General features: G+C 44.1%; 1 protein-coding gene across 1 annotated transcript; it reads left to right on the forward strand.

The window, feature by feature from the left end:
* Positions 1-18,756, forward strand: hdlbpb (high density lipoprotein binding protein b). Its single transcript, XM_075451604.1, has 28 exons — positions 1-87; positions 2,579-2,658; positions 3,758-3,859; positions 4,081-4,232; positions 4,335-4,550; positions 6,245-6,451; positions 7,254-7,469; positions 8,184-8,390; positions 8,478-8,585; positions 8,925-9,029; positions 10,312-10,390; positions 10,861-11,000; positions 11,108-11,212; positions 11,318-11,431; positions 11,522-11,608; positions 11,708-11,839; positions 11,989-12,207; positions 12,320-12,541; positions 12,826-13,044; positions 13,371-13,512; positions 13,670-13,797; positions 13,899-14,003; positions 14,139-14,273; positions 14,691-14,834; positions 14,924-15,103; positions 15,190-15,306; positions 17,179-17,337; positions 17,476-18,756. Exons 3-28 carry the CDS (start codon positions 3,784-3,786, stop codon positions 17,566-17,568), a joined length of 3,807 nt encoding a protein of 1,268 aa, XP_075307719.1. The 5' UTR covers positions 1-87; positions 2,579-2,658; positions 3,758-3,783; the 3' UTR covers positions 17,569-18,756.
* The last annotated feature ends 2,278 nt before the right edge of the window (positions 18,757-21,034 follow it).

Here is a 21,034-nt window from a genome sequence, read left to right on the forward strand (position 1 = left end):
CAGAGGAAATGCTCCTAGACCAATCACATCTGTGTTTACACCATCACCTGTCAAACACACACCCTCTGCTACATTTCTCTCTGAAAGGTAGGCTTTTTATTTTTATTTCGTCTACACTTTTTTATTCAGAATGAATTAAGTCAGAGTCTAGTTTCAGTAGCAATTAAGCCGGGTCGCTTAGAAAGGAGAAGGGGCAAGGGACAGCAAGGTTAGCGCCCCTGGAGCTAGCGAGCTGGAGCGGGTTATCTGTCCGCCAGGCTTTTTTTTTTTAGCCGATTATCGGAAAGTCCTTGCGCCTAATCATCTCTCGCTGAGGTCGGCGCGCAACGATGTGTGTTAGCTTAGAGAACCCGGCCAACTCATGTTGGAGACCGTTATCGAACATTTGCAGACGTTAGCAGAGGTTAACACAGCCGAGTGGCTAGCTGTGCTAGCTGTGCAGAGCATCCTCCAGCTAGCAATAAAGGCACAAGGCGGCTAGACTGAGATGCGTTTAGCGGATCCTTTGGTTAGCTTCGCGCACGCCTGGATTAATATTGCAGAGAATTGTTTTACCACAGTGAAACTGATTGTGACAGCCAAATCCGGGCTGACCCCCTTTATTTTTAATACCTTCCAATGTTAGCAAATTAAGATGGTAGTAGAAGGTGATGACCCACAAAGGGAAATGTAGTTATGGTTGCTTCTTTGGGACCATTACAAACGTTAGAGATGGATTAAAATGCAATTTATTAGTAATCAATAAAATCTAGTGTAATAAATCGTAATATGTGCTGGATTAGCGTGATATTGATAAGATGTTCCCACACAATAAAAAATTATGCTTAACTAAAGCCACTTGTTCATGTAGGAAGCTGACAGTTTTAGGGTTTATTTTGAGCCATTTATTTTTCAACCCCTTTTCAAAAAGGATTTTAGGAGACACAACATTAAAACCACTGTCAGATGTGGTGACAATTGATTATCTTGTTACAGTGGCAGCTGTCAACTGGGGTTTGTTAGGTAGCGAGTGAACAGTTGATGTGTTTTAAGCAGAAGGACCAGAGCCAGGGTCAGATTGTCATGGCTAGGGTATTTCCAAAATGGCTGGTCTTATGGGGGGTGTTCATTGCATGCAGTGTTTAGTACCTATCAAAAGTAGTCCAAGGAAAAACAAGCTGGCTTTGGGTTCATGGGTCACCAAGGCTCATTGTTGCACGTTGTGATTAAGATTGGCCCATATTGAGATGAGCAACGGTGCACAAATCCTCAACGCCGACCACAACAGAAAGCTGTCGAACTCATGCTTACGCATGTCCTGCAATGAAAGCACCTAAAGTGAACACACGAGCATCACAAGTGCACCATGGAGCACTGGAAGAAGAAGGCATAGTGTGATGAATCCTGTTTTCTTTTACAACACGAGGACAGCCAGGGCTGTGTCTGTATTATCCTTGCAAAGAGGTGGCAGCAGGATGCACTGTGAGAGGAAGGCAACGCTGGTGTAGTCAGTCTGGTGTTCAGGGTAGCGTTTGGGCCTTTCAGCAGGATAGATTCCCCTTGCAAACAGCAGAAATTGCTTAGAAATGCTTTGAGAAACAGGCTGTAATTTCTCCCCAGGCTCTGAGCATTGACTTGTCTTTCAGTCTCTGTTCCAGTCATACTCGGTCCGATATAAATGGTCCTCGGTTCATTTGAGCCCCTACTTCCTGATATATGAGAGGTTACTGTCCTGATACTCTGCAATGCAAGACTGCTACCTGCAACTGTATCCAGACAGCCGATGCAGACGCAGTCGTTGGATGTGTGTGGTTAAGTTGAGCTGTCAGTCGAGGAAGTTCCCCCTCTGTGTAGGAAGGGACCCTGGGCCCCACACTGCAGGGGCAGTCGCTGCCTTCTTCACTGCACGTACGTTAGCAGGTTCATCCGTCTTGTTTTAAAGCTACACCTGACTGTCTGCTGTCTTGTGAGTATTTGTAAAACTCACATTGATGTCAAACTGCTGAAATGATTTCTGATCATCTTTAAAAAAAGTATTTGGAGTATAGGCAGAACGTGATATCTGTATTCTCTGTTGACACCGCTTTTGAAGCTGTTAGATCATTTTGAAGCTGTTTAACTCATTTTCTGAGTTAAACAAAAACAATAAGATGCTTTCGAGCCGACCGTTGGGGAAGCTCTTCTGAGGAGATCGTGCCTGTATCATTGAACCTCGTATTGTTTTAGAGTTCTTTATGTCATTTTAGTAGTTCTTGACACAATTTAATGTCAGTGAAACTGACTTAAAAAAAAGCTTAGCTCCACAACCGTAAGAGAAAAAGTAATAGGTATGAGATATTTTGTTGCAGTGCAGTACTTTCTACTGTTTCCACCTCACATTTCCTGGACTACTGAATTTGTATACTCACAGAGGAGGGGTTGATTGTCAGAGAGCTTGTGAGGAAGGATGCTGGGAGACCAGGAGTGAATCACACCCAGACAGTATAAGGTGCAGTGCAGTGTGGGTGTTTACAGTATTAACCCAGCCTCCGTGCTGAAGAGCCATTTGATTTACAGTGTTTTCACTTTCAGTCCGTTTGTTTTCCTCTCTTGCATCCAGGAGCTGAAACACACACTCACACTGAAGCGCCTACGGTAGCAGCTAACTGGACGGACTCTCTGGCAATTGACCTTTTGCAGGTAAGCCTCAGCTCGTGTTGTACGAGGGTACTTCTGTTAGATTGGCTCTTGCACGTCTTTAACTCCGTGTTGTTGTATCTTTTTATTCTTCCCGAATGACTTCCTTCATACTCCTTTAGATGCATCTCTTTTGAGTGCATTTTCATTTTCTAGGCTTTAATGAGGGCGAGGTGATGTCCTGAGCAGCACAAATTCATATTCCACTTCTGATCTGAATGCTCATCGAGAGAGTACAGTAACGTTTCAGGGGAACAAGTTCTGCTGGAACATTTCACTGATGTTAGATAATGATATAAAGTCAATGTTGTGCTTTGCTACAGTTCTTGCACACAAAAGAAATATGTTTTAATGGCAGTTTTTTTTTTTTTTTTAAATGCGAAAAATACATGAAAGCCAAACTAAAATGGAAAAACTAAACAAAATCGAGACGGCTCAGCCATTGTTTTAGATTGAGAAAACAGGAAAGCAAGTAAAAAAACGTGCCCATCGACCGGGAAAACTTTGCTTTGTTTCACCATCTCCCGTCCCTGAATAACATGGCTGTCCATGTACACAAACTCTGTCTCTCACTCTGAGGACCTGCAGGTTTGGTGTTTTTGAAGTTCCAGCCCTAAACTCCTCCGGGGGAAACTTGTTTGACCTACTGTTATAATGCGAGCAGCGACGGCGTATCACAAGAATGTCAGCAACAGTTGTTTTTAGCTCTGGCCACACTCTTGGTGTTTGACTCGTGATAACCTCGTCCCCGAGGCTTAGTGGCTCACAGTGTTTTTCTGAGGCCTGTAACTTGTTAATTGGGAGTATCTCAGGTGTAGAGTACAGCGTTAGTACCACGCTGCAATGCCACAGAGGCAGAGTGGTTCTTCTGGGGCTTGTGGAAATAAATCCTAGAGAGGTCTGCAGAGTGTTCAAAGGGGAGTCGGAGAGCTGTGTCAGGAGCTTTCTTTGAAATGGAGCTTTTGTATTTTATAGCTTTTTGTAGTCGCTTCATTCAGTGAATATTTCATGGAATTTCACGCAAATGCGACGGCTAATTTCCTCGTCTGTGATATCAGGTTTCATTCTCACTTTTTGCTCTTCGCCCATGTATTTGTTGTAGTGGAAAAGTGGAATATTTCTTGAACCATGAGCTCAGTGGCAGTGTTGACCCCGGAGAGCTTTGCGGAACATCGCAGTGGTCTTAAGGACCAGGAGAATACAGGTAACATCCTGCTGTCCTCTATTTGCATATATTTACCTATGTCACTGCTGTTCTATCCTCGCTTCTATGACTTTCTGTTTTATTTCAGAGGCAGATTTTCCTTTTAATACACTTATAGACTCGTCGCTTATCTCTTCTTCCTGTTAATAATCCTCCCCTCACCCCACTGTTTTTGTTTATTCTTTCTTGTTACCTGCTTTATCTTGGCCTCACTGGGCCAGGCTGCGTCCCAGAGGATGAGGCCTATATCCCCACTTACCTGGAGGCCTTCCCTCCTCTGCCGGAGAAAGGGGCACCAGGGGAAAAGACCGGGGAGCCGGCTTCGGCGTGGGGGAGTAAGATCAGGCCCATCAAAGCCTCTGTTATCACCCAGGTCAGGAAGCCACTGTGATATCGACACAAAGATTTACAGAAAGCAATAATGTCTTGTGCCTAACACCTTTCCTTACCTGAAACCCGGCCCTCGTCCCTCCAGGTGTTCCACGTGCCCCTGGAGGAGCGTCGCTACAAGGACAACAGCCAGTTTGGGGAGGGAGAGGAAGCCAAAGTGTGCCTTGACATCATGCAGCGAACGGGAGCGCACATTGAGCTGTCCCTGGCTAAGGACCAGGGCTTATCCATCATGGTTACTGGCAAACTGGACTCTGTCATGAAGGCCCGCAAGGAAATCGTAGCTCGCCTACAGACGCAGGTAATTTCCCCCCCTAGTTCTTCTAGTTGTATCGTTGTAGTCAATTTCTAGTTTGTGAGGCTGTGGAGCAGTGAGTCACGCAGTTATTTTCAGCTACAGTTTGCAAACATGGCAGTTTATGTACAGATGTGTACACCAAAGACATGCGCAGTGAGCCTTACACAGTCTGTGGTGTGCATTCAAGACGCATCTCATTTCTCTCATTTCCTCGCCGCTCCGTCCTCCTGATTGTTAGCCGGAATTCATTCACAACTGAATATTTTATGGGACGTTTCAGTCCTAAAAGGCACCCGGAGGAGGCTTATCAAATTACAAGTAAGGGAAGAAACAACAGTGGATCCTTTGCTGACGTTGTCTTGCCACCTGTGATGTCACAGGGAGGCGTGGCACATTAATCCCACACTTTAAACTGAATTAAAAGTTAATTAATACCATGTTCTAAAGAGATTTAATACTCATCTGATGAAACTAATTAAATAAAGTGTTAAGCTGCAGCCAAACATTGGTTAGATGATGCAGTTGAGCCGTGTCATATTTAGTTGACGTCAGTTTTAAATGCCCCTTATGTCTTATCTGTCCTCACCTGCCCTGCTCGCACATGTGGTTGGAGAACCAAAACGCAAATAAAGGAGGCGAGTGGTGGAACTGATTGTGTTGAAATTGTGGAAGGAGACAAGGGGGTAGATTTAGAGCAGTGTGGGGGAGGAGACAATAATTTGAACCCCATCACTAGATTTTTATATTCCTCACACCTGTGTTCAGCCCTGAAAGGTCCTCAGACACAGCAAAATAAGAAAAATAAGGAAGAAATACACTACCACACACTTCTAGTGGGTGACCAGACATGATTTAGAGTGATTATATCGATATAAGTCTACAGTTTATCTTATTAATACGTCAGTGTTGTGTCTCTCTTTCTTTCTCAACTTGAACTTTTTTACATAATTTAGGGTCTTTTTATTTGAAGAATTTTCCTAAATGGTAAATTAAATGAAAAAATACCTTTAACCAAAGATTTGTATGCTGTTTTTGTTTTTTTGTGCTCACGTTTTAGTTAAACTCTTGAACTCTGTCAGGCGAGTGCAGACAACCATTTCATCCAAAGAATTAGAAAAAACAAACCTCTGAAACTCTAAACATCCATCATTCTGTACATTGATGCTCAAATATCAGAGCGATTTAACAGTGATGAACAAACAGACTTCAGTCCTCACAAACTGAAATCACGGCATGTCGTCTTCAAAGGTAACTCGGTTTAGAGACACTTGGATGGTAAATGTTCGCTGCAGCTTGAAAAATGTGTGCAGGCAGGTCGGTTAAGGACAAAAAACTGAGCTGAAAAATGACCGTCAACTCCCTGGAGTGGCCTTTCAAGGCTTCAGCAGCAAACGTGCTGATTCCACTTTAGCTGGTGCGCTGAAGTTCACCTGTTTAGCTGAGCTGCACTTATTCATACAAGAGTGCAGAAAAACATTTTGTCCTCTTTGCACGGTCAAATGCTTTTGTTTACCAACAGATAACTTGCATATTCATTTCATTTTTTCATTTTTTCTTTGTTATTACATCTGAATGGTGACTCCTGACTAATAATGATATAATCAGGCATGATAATGTGTCCCAATCCGACCTTTCACTGTCCGTTTCCTCCCGTTGAGCTACGCTAATCCACCTCGGTCCCTTCCTGCTCCCCTCAGGCGTCGGCTACGGTCGCCATCCCCAAGGAGCACCATCGCTTTGTCATCGGTAAGAACGGCGAGAAGCTGCAGGAGCTGGAGCTGAAGACCGCCACCAAGATTGCTATTCCACGTCCTGACGACCCCAGCGCCAACATCCGCATCACCGGTACTAAGGAGGGCATCGAGAAGGCTCGCCATGAAATCCTTCTGATCTCAGCTGAGCAGGTCTGTGGTTGGGTTTTTAACGAGATATTTCATAACACGTGTAGAGACCAGTGATTCTAACATGCAGATTCGATTTATTGCTGGCGAGGTCACGGGTGGTTAGAATGACCAAAGTCATTAAAAAAGACATCATTTCACATGTAGCTAATAAATGATCATTTGGTCGCGGTTTCACTAAAGCATCAATCTGTGGGTTTATTGGCTCCTTCATTTACTGTGCATGCCAGGAACCGTGAAAGCGGCCGCCAGCGAGCTGTGTTTCATTAGCTCGGCAGATTCAATTTTCTGTATGAAGTAGCTTGTGAAAATCCTCCGTTGTTATATCGCAGCTGTTTTATTTTAATGAGCCCCTCGCAGTCAGCATTTCTTATCTCTAATTTCCTTACGAGTTACAAAAAAAAAAATAATTAGGCTAGCTTAATTAGCATTAATGTTGATTAATTTGGACGCTACATCTAAAACCTGAATAGTTTTTTAACTGAATCTTTGAGCTGTAATTACGGATGACTTAATGGGATTCATTAAGGAATTAATTGGATCCGACTACATACAATCTTCTTAAAAAACGGTCCAACGCCAACTCTAACTCAGCATAATTGGCCTGTTTTGTTCTAGACACTATGTATTTATGCATCAATCAGCTCTGAATTGTCTCTAAAGAGCTGTAGACTTGAATCATTTGACTGAAGAAGCTGCTTTACGTTTTTATCTCACATAGGTGCCGTTTTACCTGACATCCTCATCCAAAGCACCAGTGATTTCTTTTCCTTCTGTCTGATCCACTCGCTTGTTTTCACGACAGGACAAGCGTGCGGTGGAGCGTCTGTCCCTGGAGAAGGCCTTCCACCCCTTCATCGCTGGTGCCCACAACAGGCTGGTGCAGGAGCTGAGCCAGGAGACGGGCGCTCGCATCAGCATCCCGCCGCCCAGCCTGCCGAAGGACGAGATCGTCATCACAGGGGAGAAGGAGGCCGTCGCTCTGGCGGTCAACCGCATCCGAGCCATCTACGATGACAAGGTGACCGTTAAGACTTATATTTCGCTTGTCGTTGCTGTTGTGTTTGCTTCTTTTATTCTGTTTCTCGTCCACGTGTTTGTTTTTTTTCATCAAAATCACAGAGAAATCAGTTAAAACAATTAAATGACTGATGTTTCCACAGACATTTCATCACATTCTCACCTTGTCTCAAGGTGTTATAGAGGGTTTTATCAATGTTTTCAGCTGTTTCCTACCGCTCACTAATCCTCATTCTTCCTATTAGTTTAAAAGAAACACATCAGATGGATGCGTGCAGCATGGAGGGGAAGTGTGTGCTTGCACTAAATGAGCCCTTTTGATAGGAAAGATGGAGATGATGCGGAGAGAAAATTGGATTTCACAAGAGAACAACAGGATGAGAATACCAATATAATTCAGTGCATAAATATGAGAAGCAAACCCACATATATCATCAGTTGTCTTCACTCTTTTGGCCACAGTCAGTCACTTTCATCTGCATTTGCTCTCACCTCCTGCCCTCAGATGTCCTGTTTTCTTTTTATCGCACAGTCCCTCTGCTTGTGCCAGCTTCTCTCCGCCCGTTTCCTGTTTTCTGTCCGTTGCCTCTCTTTCTGCCTCCTCTTGTTTTCCCGTCCATCCCGCACTGGGCTTCTCCGTTTTGTCCTCCTCCCTCTCGACAGGAATTTGCTTTCTCCGTGCAGCTCATCAGTTGTAATCTTGTCCTTCCTGCAGAAGAGGAAGACCACAACCATCTCGGTGGAGGTGAAGAAGTCTCAGCATAAGTACATCATAGGTCCAAAGGGCAACACTTTGCAGGAGATCCTGGAGACCACCGGGGTGTCAGTGGAGATGCCTCCACTGGACTCCAGCTCAGAAACGATCATCCTTAGAGGGGAGCCGGATAAACTGGGACCTGCACTCACCCAGGTGTATGCCAAGGTGAGCGATATCTTTTCCCCTCTGGGAATCATGTTGGTTAGAGATATGAGGCATAACTGTCTGTGGCAAATGTGTGTACCTTTACAGGCCAAGAGTGTGATGGTGGTGGAGGTGAGCGCTCCAGCGTGGCTGCATCGCTTCATCATCGGCAAGAAAGGACAAAACATCGGGCGGATCACACAGCAGCTACCACGGGTAAGGAGAGAAGATGGGGATGATGATCCGAGTTAAAGGCCAGAGATCGCACATGGCTCTCACATCCTGCTCCTGTAAGCTGACAAAATGCATTGAGCATGCCGAATTAAGGGTGTCTTACACTATCAGTATGAGGTGAGGGTAAAACGTGGTGAAACAGGAGCAATTAAAGAAAAACATCATGGTAGAACAACTCTGCGCCGTCGCCAGTTTGTCTTTGGAGTTGAAAACATGACATTGGCTCAGCTGTGTTTAATGAACTGTGAAACTGCAGAATCAGGACAGGCTGGAGCTGGTCGGGCGGCTTTTTAACTGGGTCGAACTTGTTCATGTGTGCAGGTTCACATAGAGTTTACAGACGGTGAAGAGCGCATCAGTCTGGAGGGGCCAACAGAGGAGGTGGAGCAGGCTCAGGCGCAGATACAGGAGATCATCAAGGACCTGGTCAGTCTCTCTCACACACTCACACACACACACACACACACACACACACACACACACACACACACACACACACGCTTATAGGAAAAAAAAAGCTACAAATATTAGTGGTTGATTTGTAAAACTAGCTTTTATCTGATGGTTCTACTAGTTCAAACATGAGAATTCTGCTTTCTGTGTTGTGTAAATTGGATATAATTTGGCTTTGGAAACTTGTTATTGGGTTTTGACACCTGGTAAAAGACCAACCGACGAGTTGCTGAACCCAGAAGTCTGAAACCTGCTTTGTGTAGCTGACACAGGATGCAGGGATTTGTAAATATCATAAACCTATTTTTATTTGCATTAGAAAACAAAGTAAATGCTGAAAATGAAACGCTGTTTAAATGAAAAGGAAAAAAAAAGAGCTCATTTTATTAGAATTTTATGGCAGCAACGCATCTTAAAGTCAGGGCAAAAGTAAGTGGAAAAGAAAAAGCTGGAAGAACTGAAGGCTGATTGTAAACGGCTTGGTAATGATGCAAAAAATCAGTTTTTGCATCATTTTCAGAATCTCTGTGTGAACAGGACACACATCTATAACGAATCTATAATGAATGTCCGTGAGCTTTGTGCCCTAAAAACAAAAATGATTCTTTCCTGGAAATCAATGCATGTGCTCAGGAACACTTCCAGAAATCACCGTGTCATCCAAATATTCAGGTTACAGCTCTGTCATGTAGAGAGAAAAAAAAAAGTGTCCTCTCTGAGGCGATGTTGAGGCAAAGTGGGAAAACCGTTTCACAGACTATGTGAAATTTTGAATTCTTTTTGGAAATGATAAAGAGCAAAGTGACCATCCAACTTGTTATCGGCACTCGGATAAAAAACCTGCATCTCTGATGGTGTGGGGGGTGCATTAGTGTCTGCTGATGGTTGCTGCCATCAAAGTCAAGATGAGCTAATGTTCTAAGCTCAACATTTTTATTAGTTTTTTTTCTTTTTTCTATTGTGAATAAAGTTGCGCTCTATTTTACAGTAAAAGTTGGAGGTTTAACCTCTCAAATGATTTCTATTTCCTATATGTAGTTTCACATCATGGTGTTAATAGACACTTTCAGGCTTTAGGATATGAGGATCTGCATTAATAGACTGGTAGTTATGACATGTAGATCAGATAGTGGATCATATTCAGACTGAGAGACACTGATGAGGCAGCAGAGTCACAGATTAGAGCTGAATCCCTTAAAACTGCCGACTAATACGTTTACAAATCTTTAATCTCCCCGTCTACCTTTGTGTCCAGCTGGTGAGGATGGACTACACAGAGGTCATCATAGATCAGCGTTTCCACAGACACCTCATCGGCAAGAACGGAGCCAACAGTGAGTAGATTTGTGCTCTGATGATCACAACGGGGGGGAAAAAAAAAAAAAGCTGCTCTACCAACTCTGTGTGTTCTGTCGTACCTTCAAATAAAGCCAAATGTATCTCACAGGGATTTTAAAAGGCTATTTTAATGCGGAGCTAAGTTAATTGGGGAATAGCAGTGACTAAATGTGTCGTCAGACACACTCATATCCCAAAATCTTACTCTTAGTCTGATTCATACAGGGAGTTAATTAAATTTCCGGTGTGAATTGAAATGTTGTGACTGTGGGACAACTTCGTATAAACATTTTGACATATTTCCCACCATGAAAACTAGTTGGTGTTGAACTTCTTTGTGAGATGATCTCTGCCACAACCAGACTCCCATCAGACCTATAACTGGGTAAAAATCCTCCTCACCATTTCACTCTTCTGCCACAACATCCTTCCCTCTATGCTCTCTTCTTCTACACCCACCCTACAGTCAACCGGATCAAAGAGCAGTACAAAGTGTCGGTGAGGATCCCGCAGGACTCGGATAGAAGCGGCCTGGTCCGGATCGAAGGAGACCCTAAAGGAGTGCAGCTGGCACGCAGAGAGCTCATCGAGATGGTCCAGAGAATGGTGGGAATGGGGTCAAAGTTTAGGTTCATTCATTCATTCGTTTGGTTGCACTGGTCCACATGAACGGATGTTCTAAACTAAACTAAAAAAATGTTTCACATTTCCAGGAGAATGAGCGCACCAAAGACCTGATCGTAGAGCAGAAGTTCCATCGGACAATCATCGGTCAAAAGGGAGAAAAGATCAAGGAAGTCAGGGACAAGTTCCCTGAGGTGAGACCTCTCTCTGACCAGGGAGATGACCTCATTCATTTATGGTTACTGTGAGTTGGTTTTATTTTGACTTTCTTTGATGATCAATACCTCTATGGCTTTTAGGTCATTATCAATTTCCCCGACCCGTCGCAGAAGAGCGACATTGTCCAGCTGAGAGGGCCGAAGAACGAGGTGGAGAAATGTGCCAAGTTTCTGCAGAAAATCATCGCGGACCTGGTACGGCCCACCGCTTTCTGTCTTTGTTCACCTACGGTATATCTGCACCTGTCTGTGCGCAGCTTCACAGCAGCTTCCTCTCTTTTGCAGATTGAGAACAGCTTCTCGCTGTCCGTTCCCATCTTTAAGCAGTTTCACAAGAACATAATCGGAAAGGGCGGCGCGAACATCAAAAAGGCGAGTCGACTCAAACATTTGAGAAAAAAATGATGATGACGATGTTGTAGATCTAATATGTCAAAGACAAAAAGTAAAAGTGGACGTTAATGCCGCCAGATCCGCGAGGAGACCAACACCAAGATCGACCTGCCAACAGAGAACAGCAACTCCGAGATGATCGTCATCACAGGCAAGAAAAGCAACTGTGAGGCTGCCAGAGAACGAATCCTCGCCATCCAGAGAGAACTGGTGAGACGGCAGACACACCTGCAGGAAATGTCTGTTTAAAAGCCCCGAATTATCCTTCAAGCTTCTAATAAAGAAGTAATGAGGAGGAGTGTTTCAGATCTTCCATCTTGAACACGCATCATTCTCAGTGTGTCTCTTCATGTCTTCAGGCAAACATTAAAGAGACAGAAGTCACCATACCAGCCAGACTGCACAACTCTCTGATCGGCTCCAAAGGTTGCCTCGTGCGCTCCATCATGGAGGACTGCGGCGGTGTCCACATCCATTTCCCCTCCGAGGGCTCCGGTTCAGACAAGGTCACCATCCGAGGGCCCGCGAGTGAAGTGGAGAAAGCCAAGAAACAGCTGCTGCAGCTGGCCGAAGAGAAGGTGGGAGGCATGGAAAGGCTCAAAGAGTATTTACCGGGGATAATTCGAGGAGAAGAGGTGGCTCGCTGACGCATCCCTTTCCTCTTTTTGTCTTTCCTTCCTGCCATTTCAGCAAGTCAACAACTTCACAGCTGAGCTGCAGGCCAAACCCGAGTACCACAAGTTCTTGATTGGACGAGGCGGGGCTAACATCCGTCGTGTGAGGGACAGGACGGGGGCCCGAATCATCTTCCCGTCGCCTGACGACACGGAGCAGGAGCTGATCACCATCGTGGGGAAAGAGGAAGCTGTCCGCCAGGCCCAGAAAGAACTGGAAAGTCTGGTCAAAAATCTGGTAACTACATCAGCACCGCATACTTTTTCTCATTTAAAATATCACTTAGGACTTATTTTAGTGTGCTTTCAGGCTTTATTTGGTCATGTATTAAACATTTGAGCAGGTTCAATAGATACAAACTGATGATGTTTGTGAGCAAAAAGTTAGAAAACTTCTGCGTTCTCGCACATGAAACTTTTCATGCAACTTATTAGCGTCTGTTTGGGGCCAAAAATGGGAAGAATTCCCTTTATCTTATTAAATATTCTCCTCTGACTATAATCTTGCCGCCTTTCTTCTAGGATGACGTGGTAGAGGACGGCATGGAGGTAGATGTTCGCCACCACCGCCACTTTGTGTGTCGGAGAGGACAGGTGCTGCGGGAGCTGGCAGAGGAGTACGGCGGCGTGGCTGTGAGCTTCCCTCGCACCGGCGCCAGCAGCCAGAGGGTCACTTTAAAGGGAGCCAAGGACTGCGTGGAGGCGGCAAAGAAGCGCATTCAGGAGATGATAGAGGACCTGGTACGGTGCCAGAGTTTTGGGCTTTTTAGAGGGATGACCTCTGGCAGGAGAATCCTGTACAGATCAATGTCTGTCTCCAGGTCAAAGCCAAATTAAGTTTGAAAATCTAAGTATTGTGAAAGTGTGAGAGATGCTGCTCAGAGCAGCAGTAAAATCTAAACCTCAGGCAGGAACGGCAGTCAGAGACATTTAGTGTTTTTAAAGGGCTTTACAGCTTCTTTTGCTGGAGCTGAACCTAATTTTTCAGCACAAAACTCTGACTTACACACGATGGAAAAATCTTCCTAAATAGGATGTGTTTTGCCTTCTCTCTCCTTCTCGAGCAGGAGTCCCAGGTGAGCGTGGAGGTGGCCATCCCTCAGCGCTACCACCGTGCCATCATGGGGCCCAAAGGCTGCCGCATCCAGCTCATCACCAGGGAGCAGGAGGTCCATATCAAGTTCCCCGAGAGAGACGACAGCGCCGCAGGTTAGAGGCAAAACAAGTGCAACATTAGCTACAGCGCTACTACTGTGATTTATTTTGGGATCATTATCTGTCAGCTTCATCTTCCTCCCAGTGAATCGCACCTCTTTACATGATGATATTTGTGCTTTCTCATCTGTTTTCTGTGGTAAACCTTCAGGTCAGGAGGCGACACTGCAGGAGAACGGTGAACTCAGTCCTGAGGCGGAGTTTGTTCCCCGCAAGTGTGACACCATCACCATCTCTGGACGGGCAGAGAAGTGTGAACTGGCTAAAGCAGCTCTATTGGTTGGTAGAATTTTAGTGCATAGATATGACTACCTTTGGATGTCTCCTGTCATCTTTGACTCCCTTCTCTCTCTCTGCTTTGGGATCTCCTTGTCCTGCAGGCGTTGGTGCCCATAACGGAGGATGTTGAAGTATCTTATGAGCTGCACCGCTACATCATCGGTCAGAAGGGCAGTGGAATCAGGAAGATGATGGAAGAATATGAGGTTAGTTGTCAAGTGTTTTTTGTATGAAAGCTATAATAAATAGCTGTCTTTTCTGTTGATATTGTACTTCCTTTTGACTGTTTCTACCGAGGAAATTGGAGCTTACCATCTGTGTTTTGGGGGTTGAATGTGCAGGTGAACATCTGGGTGCCACAGCCTGAGAAACAGCTGGATGTAATCAAGGTGACGGGCCTGGTTGCCCACGTGGAGCGAGCCAAACAGGGTCTGCTGGAGCGGGTCAAAGAACTTCAGGCCGAGCAGGAGGACAGGGTACAAACACACACATGCATTGACTCCTTTTGTGTCTTAGTTTCAGCCTCCTTTCATACTGTAAATCTGCTGACTTTAGATTATCCATTTTATTTATCGTCTGCACATCACTCCACAGACCTTTAGTACTGACGAGGAAAAACTCCTCCAGAAACATTTAAAACAGAGAAATATAGACAAAACCTTCTGGAATAGAAGAAAATAGGCCAACATAGTAAAACTACACCACAGTTAAGCTAATGATTTGTCTCCAGTGAACACGTTTCTGTGCAGGAAACTCCAGTAAAGGTTGATTCTTAAGGTTGAGGAACACCACACTGGATTATTTACCCAACTTCTTATGATTTTACATACGAAACGTTTGATAGTAATCAATCAACGGCTAATTTAAAATGCGATATTTGTTTCTCTGTTAAGGCCCTGCGCAGTTTCAAGGTTACCATGTCTGTGGATCCCAAGTTTCATCCCAAGATTATTGGCCGCAAAGGAGCGGTCATCTCTCTGATCAGAAAAGACCACGACGTCAGCATCCAGTTCCCCGACAAAGGAGACGAGCAGCAGGTGTGTGTGACCTGCATGTAAAATCCTTTTCCTGTAATATAACGGGCAACATTCCTCCTGATTCTCCCCTCCTCTGCCTCCTCTGGCAGGACCTGATCGTGATCTCGGGTTACGAGCGTAACGTGGAGGAGGCCCGTCAGGCCATCCAGCAGCTGGTGGCAGAGCTGCAGGAGATGGTGAGCCAAGATGTTCATCTGGACCCGAGGACCCACGCTCGCATCATAGGGGCCCGCGGCAAAGCCATCCGCAAGCTGATGGAAGAGTTCAAGGTGGGACACGGCACCGGATCAGAGTTTTGCTGTTGAAATGGAGGAGAAATCCCACATACTCAGTTCCATCTTTCCGTATTATCCAGGTGGATATCCGGTTCCCCCAGCCAGGCTCAGACGAGCCCGCCAAAGTGACGGTAACGGGCCTTCCTGAGACTGTTGACGCTGCCATTGATCACCTGCTCAACCTGGAGGAGGAATATGTGAGTCCTCAGTATTAGCAGTTAGCCACAGCTGACGTTACAGCTGGTGGACTCTACGCTCCGAGATAAGCCTCTTAATGAACACCAACAGCACAATATTTGCCCTCAATAATTCACTAATTTTCTCTTTTAAAGTTCAGAAAATCCTGGAGAGATAAAAAAGCTTTTGCAACATAAGAATAAAAAACATATCATCCCTCATTGCTGTACCTGATACTTATACTTTTTTAAATAAATAAAAAAAAAATTCAAATCGCTGGACCGTGATAATGATGATTTAGGTTTTATAACTTCTTGACTGAGCCTGTTTTTTGTTTCTTGCTCCACTATCTCCATGTATAGAGAGGGTTACATAGCATATGATATTATTATATCACCCTCGGAGTGAGAGTTTCTTTCTCTTTACACCACCACAGTTCAGAGTTTGCCATGAAAGAACTGAATTCATTTCTCACACAGTCCAAAGTGTTCTTTTATTGGGTTTGAATGTAAATGAACAATTGAGCAAAGCCTTTCGGTTTTAAAGCTTTCTGGCTGTGTGTTTGTGGTCTGGAGAATCTCCAAAGAACGGCTCTCGTCCTCTGTGATGTTTGGTCAGGCCTCTCCAGCGGCTGTCCTCAGCCGAGTGTTTGTGTTTCTTTCTGCCTCTCGTTTTGTCTTCAGTGAATAAAAAATCAGGAGTCAGAGTCTAAAACGATGCAAACGCACAGAAATCATGTTTTTGTGCTCACAAACTGGAGGGACGGTGTAAGCCTGATATGAGGAGAAGATATAAGACACATGGAGCTTACTTTGTTCAATAGTCATTTTTTTTTTTTTTGGTCGGGTTTAGATTTTCACACAACATACTCTGGTTTACATTCATTGCGGATGCTCTAAATAATCGTCTCGTACGCTTCCACAGTTTACGATGTTGTTTGAGACGACAGCAAACGCACCACGATGCGCGTCTGTACATCTGTGTCCCTGCTGGCCGTCTCCAGACAGACTGCAGGCTGCGCATTCATCCGCAGATAAAACGGGAGCCGTCTGTCCTCCCTGATGTGATGTGTGAGCTGATGCATGATTTGGCCGCTGCTTTCTATTCCGACTGTTTTACCACTGCGGGGTCGTTTGTTTTGAACTTGCAGAGCTGATCACGTTTTCCTTGCTTAATGCAGCAGTTTTTGCTCATGATTTTACAGAACTGAGAGCACCAGATGAAACTCATTTCCTTTTTCGGTGTTGCACTGATGAGTATCTCGGTTTTGCTTTTGGTGAAATCGTTGCTTCCTCTTTGCTTTTGCTTTTCATCGTGCCTGTTGGCTGAAGTAGGGGAGTGTCCGCATCCGTTAGATTAGTGCACATGTATATAGTTTCATATTGTTTGTGATTTTTAAAAGAGAGCCAGAACCATACGTAGGCACGGTTTTATGAATCTGGCTCCTGGTGTTTGCCTCGGCCACAGTTGAATATCCCACTTGTTTACCTTAAAAATAAATCTCCAGGGTTTCTCTCACAGTTTTGGGTCATCTTCTGTCTGTACTGCGAAGTGCCGTCTGATCGGATTAGCTGCCTTTGGCTCAATCTGAGCAGACAGTATATCCCTGTAAACCTCAGCATTGATCTGGCTGCGTGTGTCCCGTTACATGATCAGTGAACACTGAGCCATTTGCACCCGTGTCGTCACAATGTATCTGTGTGCTTTACAGATGATGACGCAGACTAAGTCTAATCTGAGCTTTCTGCTCTCTCGTCCCACGAACAGTTTGCACCTCTGTATTTGCTCTGGTTAAGTTTTCTCTTCATGATGGACTGTAATAACGTCACGTTTTCCTCCCGGAGGGAGATAAAGAGCGGCTGTCCTCACCCCGCCTCCAATGTTTCTTTCAGATGCTTACCGTGCAAGAGACGGAGACCTTGGCTGCATACATGAAGCCTCCATCTCGCTACGGGGGCGGAGGAGGAGCAGGAGGAGCGGATGATAGCAGTGGGGGTCCGGCTAAGGGATTTGTGGTGCGGGATGCCCCCTGGAACGCAGCAGGGAACAAGGTGGGACATGCTGTTGTTTTATTTATTCGTTTCAACAGACATTCATAAATGTTATTCCAAAGTAAATGAAAGGTGATTAATGCAGATTATCGGCAGAGAAAGGCGCACATTATGAGACTCTGTGTTTATTTGTTTCAGGCTCCTGACATGAGCAGCGCAGAGGATTTCCCCACATTTGGGTCCGGAGTGGCCCCGAAACAGACGTCGGCCTGGGGCCCCAAGAAGTTCTGAAGCTGCTCACGTGGAAGGAAAAACAAACAAACACAAAAACTTCTGTAAAGTAGATGATGAGAGACGAAACAGATCTCACATTGCTGCTCGCCTTCCTCCTCTTCGTCTCTTTAGTGTCCCTTTTGTCTCTTCTTTCCGTACTGTTCTCTCCCACAACCAGCCACAGTGAATTCTGGGAGAACTATCCCTTCTTTCTCCGTCTCTCTTATCGTAGTTCCTCCGAGAAAAAAAAAGAACGTGGAGTGCTCTCTTCATAGTTTCGCTGTTCCGCTCTGCCTCTGCAAGTCTTGCTGAAACATTTCAAAAACCTTTTCTTTTCCTTTTCCTTTTCTCTGCAGACTGATAAAACTGTCCCTTCAGACACAGTCACCTCTCTGCAGTACATAAGAAATGTTTCAGTTGCTCAGTCTGCTGAATCAGGGCAGTAGAGCCAGAGAGCATCAGGGAAGTAACCGCAGACATCTGAAGTACGACACTTTCTGGAAGGTGTGGGGGGGTTTGGGGTGGGGGGTGCCTGTCCAGTTACAGCAGCTAAATCAAGGTTTTTTTAAGGTCAAAAAAGAAAGGAGAGTCTGTTTTATAAAGCAAGAAAGGTTTGTAAACTAAAAGATCTTTCAAGGTTCTTTTACTGTGGTTTTTACAAGGTTTCTCATAAGCTCACCTTTCCAGTCACTTGTGGTGCAGGAAGTCAGGCACTGAGCTGTGTTTTCGTGTGCGTCGGTGGGTTCGGGAGGTTTTTTCACCCACTAGTGTTTTGTAGGTCCCTTTTTATTTTCTATTTATTTTCAAGCTGGGAGCAAAAACAGCTGCTATAGTAGACTTTGTTTTGAACTCGTGATGACTTGAAAGGCGTGGATGTCCTGCACTGAAGGTTGTTTTTGTTTATTTATTCAAAAAGGAGCCATTTGATTTGAACTACTGTGATCATCTGTTTTTATAAAAGCACTCACTGTAGCTTGCAACCTTACGTTTGGGAGTGAATGCTGTGCGTCAGGTTTGGGAACGTGTTACCAGTTGTAATGTCTAAGTGTACAAAGAACTTTTCGCTATTTTTTTAAACTGTGTGGGACTTTTCTTTCTTTTTTTTTGTTGGTTTGACATTTTTTGAAAGACTATGTATGTATGTGTGTGTGTGAGTGCGTGTGGAAGTTAAAATGTATATTTGAATGAAGCTGAACCAAACTCGTTCATCACCTTTGTCCGTTTGTCTCTATTCCCGAAGCTGTTCTCGGAGCTCATTTAGAGGTTTTTAACCTCCTCAGCTCGTCACTCAAACTTGCTGCTTAACCTCTGATCTTCCCTCCCGATAAAAAAGCTCACTTTCAAGAGCCAAACTTTAGTTTTCTACCATCCAAGTGCTTCATATTCAAGATATTTTGTAGCAAAAACCTTGGATGCCCCTTAATCCCTTGTCTGGTTCTGAGACTTAACTCGCGCCCTGTTGCTAAGTAATGAAATTGGCCCAGACTTCAGCCATTTTAACTTCACCTGCTGTGTACCTGAAGTGTTTAAGACATAGCTGAACCTGGTAGCATTCCGCTGTGAGAATTAGGTGAGAAGATCAGTGAAAGGAAGATATTATCTCAGCTTTACGTTAAGACTTAAAGCGGGAGTAAGAAAGAAGGAAATGTTTATGGAAGTTAAGCACCAACAGTGTTTAGGTTTGCTTAATAACAAGTATTTAAATGTTTTTTACCGTTTTAAAGAAAGAGCTGTTCTTTATCTTATCATGAACATCATTTACCGTCTCAGATCGTTGACTAGTCGTACTAGTTTGTAACATTCCTGTAAGTTTAATAAGAAAGTAAGCCGTTTATTTTGAAGTGCAAAAGTTAAAAACATTACTGAAGTTTAAAGGTGTTGGACACAGCCTGGCTCAATTTGTCTCCCAAAATGTTAAGTCTTAAATCTAATTGTGCTCTGGCTTTAGGTTCACGAACCTACAAATGTGGCACTGATCTTCTCATCTAACTTAAAAGAGATGTAATCTAAATGATTCCCAGCATATGGAATCAAAGGGCAAAGCAGTACCAGAGTAAACGGCTCTGTTAGGAGACATCAGAACAGCAACAAAAAAAACTCAGGGTCCAACTTTAAAGTCCAACCTAGTGCAGAAATGACCATACAGTTGAAGACAGCTAAGTAACTGAAGCCGACTATGCAACCCAACAGGTTCCTATAGCAGATTATTCATCTGTCAGTGGTGCGTTATCATACTCAGCTACAGTTATGGCATCATTTTTGTTTTAGGGACGGTAAACTCGTCCATTGTCTAGTCGTAATAGCCACAATCTTGGCTCTTGAGTCTGCGTTTTAAAAAAAATAAAATAAAATAAAAAATCAATTCATGTGTTTGTTGTTAAATGGTAGGACGGAGCTGCCACGGGAGCAGCTGCTATTTCTGTAAGAAAGCTATGAAAAATCCCACTATTGGCCTTAATGAGTTATCAGTCTACAACATTTTGGACAAGTTGTGATGGAGTGCAACACTGCAATAACATGTCAGTGACCAGACTTTTTTCCTACTTTAAATAAAATCTGAGAGAAAAATAACCAGAAGCGCCAGCAGGTTTGGTCTTTTGTTTTTTCCGGACCTTCCACATAAAACAACACACTGCTCTGTGCATACTGTCTGTCAGTTTATTTTTTATAAATCAGGAAGATATGATTTGTTATGTAACAGCCTGTACAATGCAACATACAGGAAAAACGAACAAAAAAAACAAATTAAAGTGTACAAAGCAGCACTGGGCATAAATAACCCATGTAAATAATAGTTTTCACATTTCTGATTGGAGTTTTTTTTTTTTCGTCTGCCAAATATCATAGATCTCCCATCAGTCAGATCACAGCTGCTCTAAGAAAGTGACTGAGCTTCTCTAACTAATTATTTTAGATCGGCTCAATAAAAGTATGCCTTGGGGGTGCGGGGGGATAGGGTTTTATATACTATAGCAGGTTTAGCAAATTGGCCACAAGACTGAATGGAAAGCTGTTAACATACAATCAAAGTGGATGTTTTCTGATAAGATAAAACCCCCTCTTTAAACATTTTGACACGTGTCAATCAATTATGGAGTAAAAGATCTACAGAGCCCTAGTTATTGACATTCACATGTAAACACCAGCGTAGTGGGATGCAAACAACTCACTGCTGATCCTGTAGGTCCTCATTATGGGCTGCAGAGGTCCTGCCGACCGGGGTAAACAGTGTCAGACATGATGGATCAGGGTGGAGGTGTGCGGATGTAAGTGTAAACGATTACGGAAAACGATAATACACTTCTGTGCTTCAGACGTTCAGATTGGCATGTTTGCACAGTTCTGTATGCCAACATAAAGCTTAAGTATTTAAAAGACAGACTAAACCCATCTACTAACATATAGCATTTTAGATACTGGTAGTTTATTTTGGACAGAAAGCCAAAGAGTAAAGAGGACTAAACGGTCGGGTTTTTTGCGTGGA

Source organism: Odontesthes bonariensis, chromosome 19, assembly GCF_027942865.1.
Source record: "Odontesthes bonariensis isolate fOdoBon6 chromosome 19, fOdoBon6.hap1, whole genome shotgun sequence".
In the NCBI taxonomy this organism is placed as follows: Eukaryota; Metazoa; Chordata; class Actinopteri; order Atheriniformes; family Atherinopsidae; genus Odontesthes; species Odontesthes bonariensis.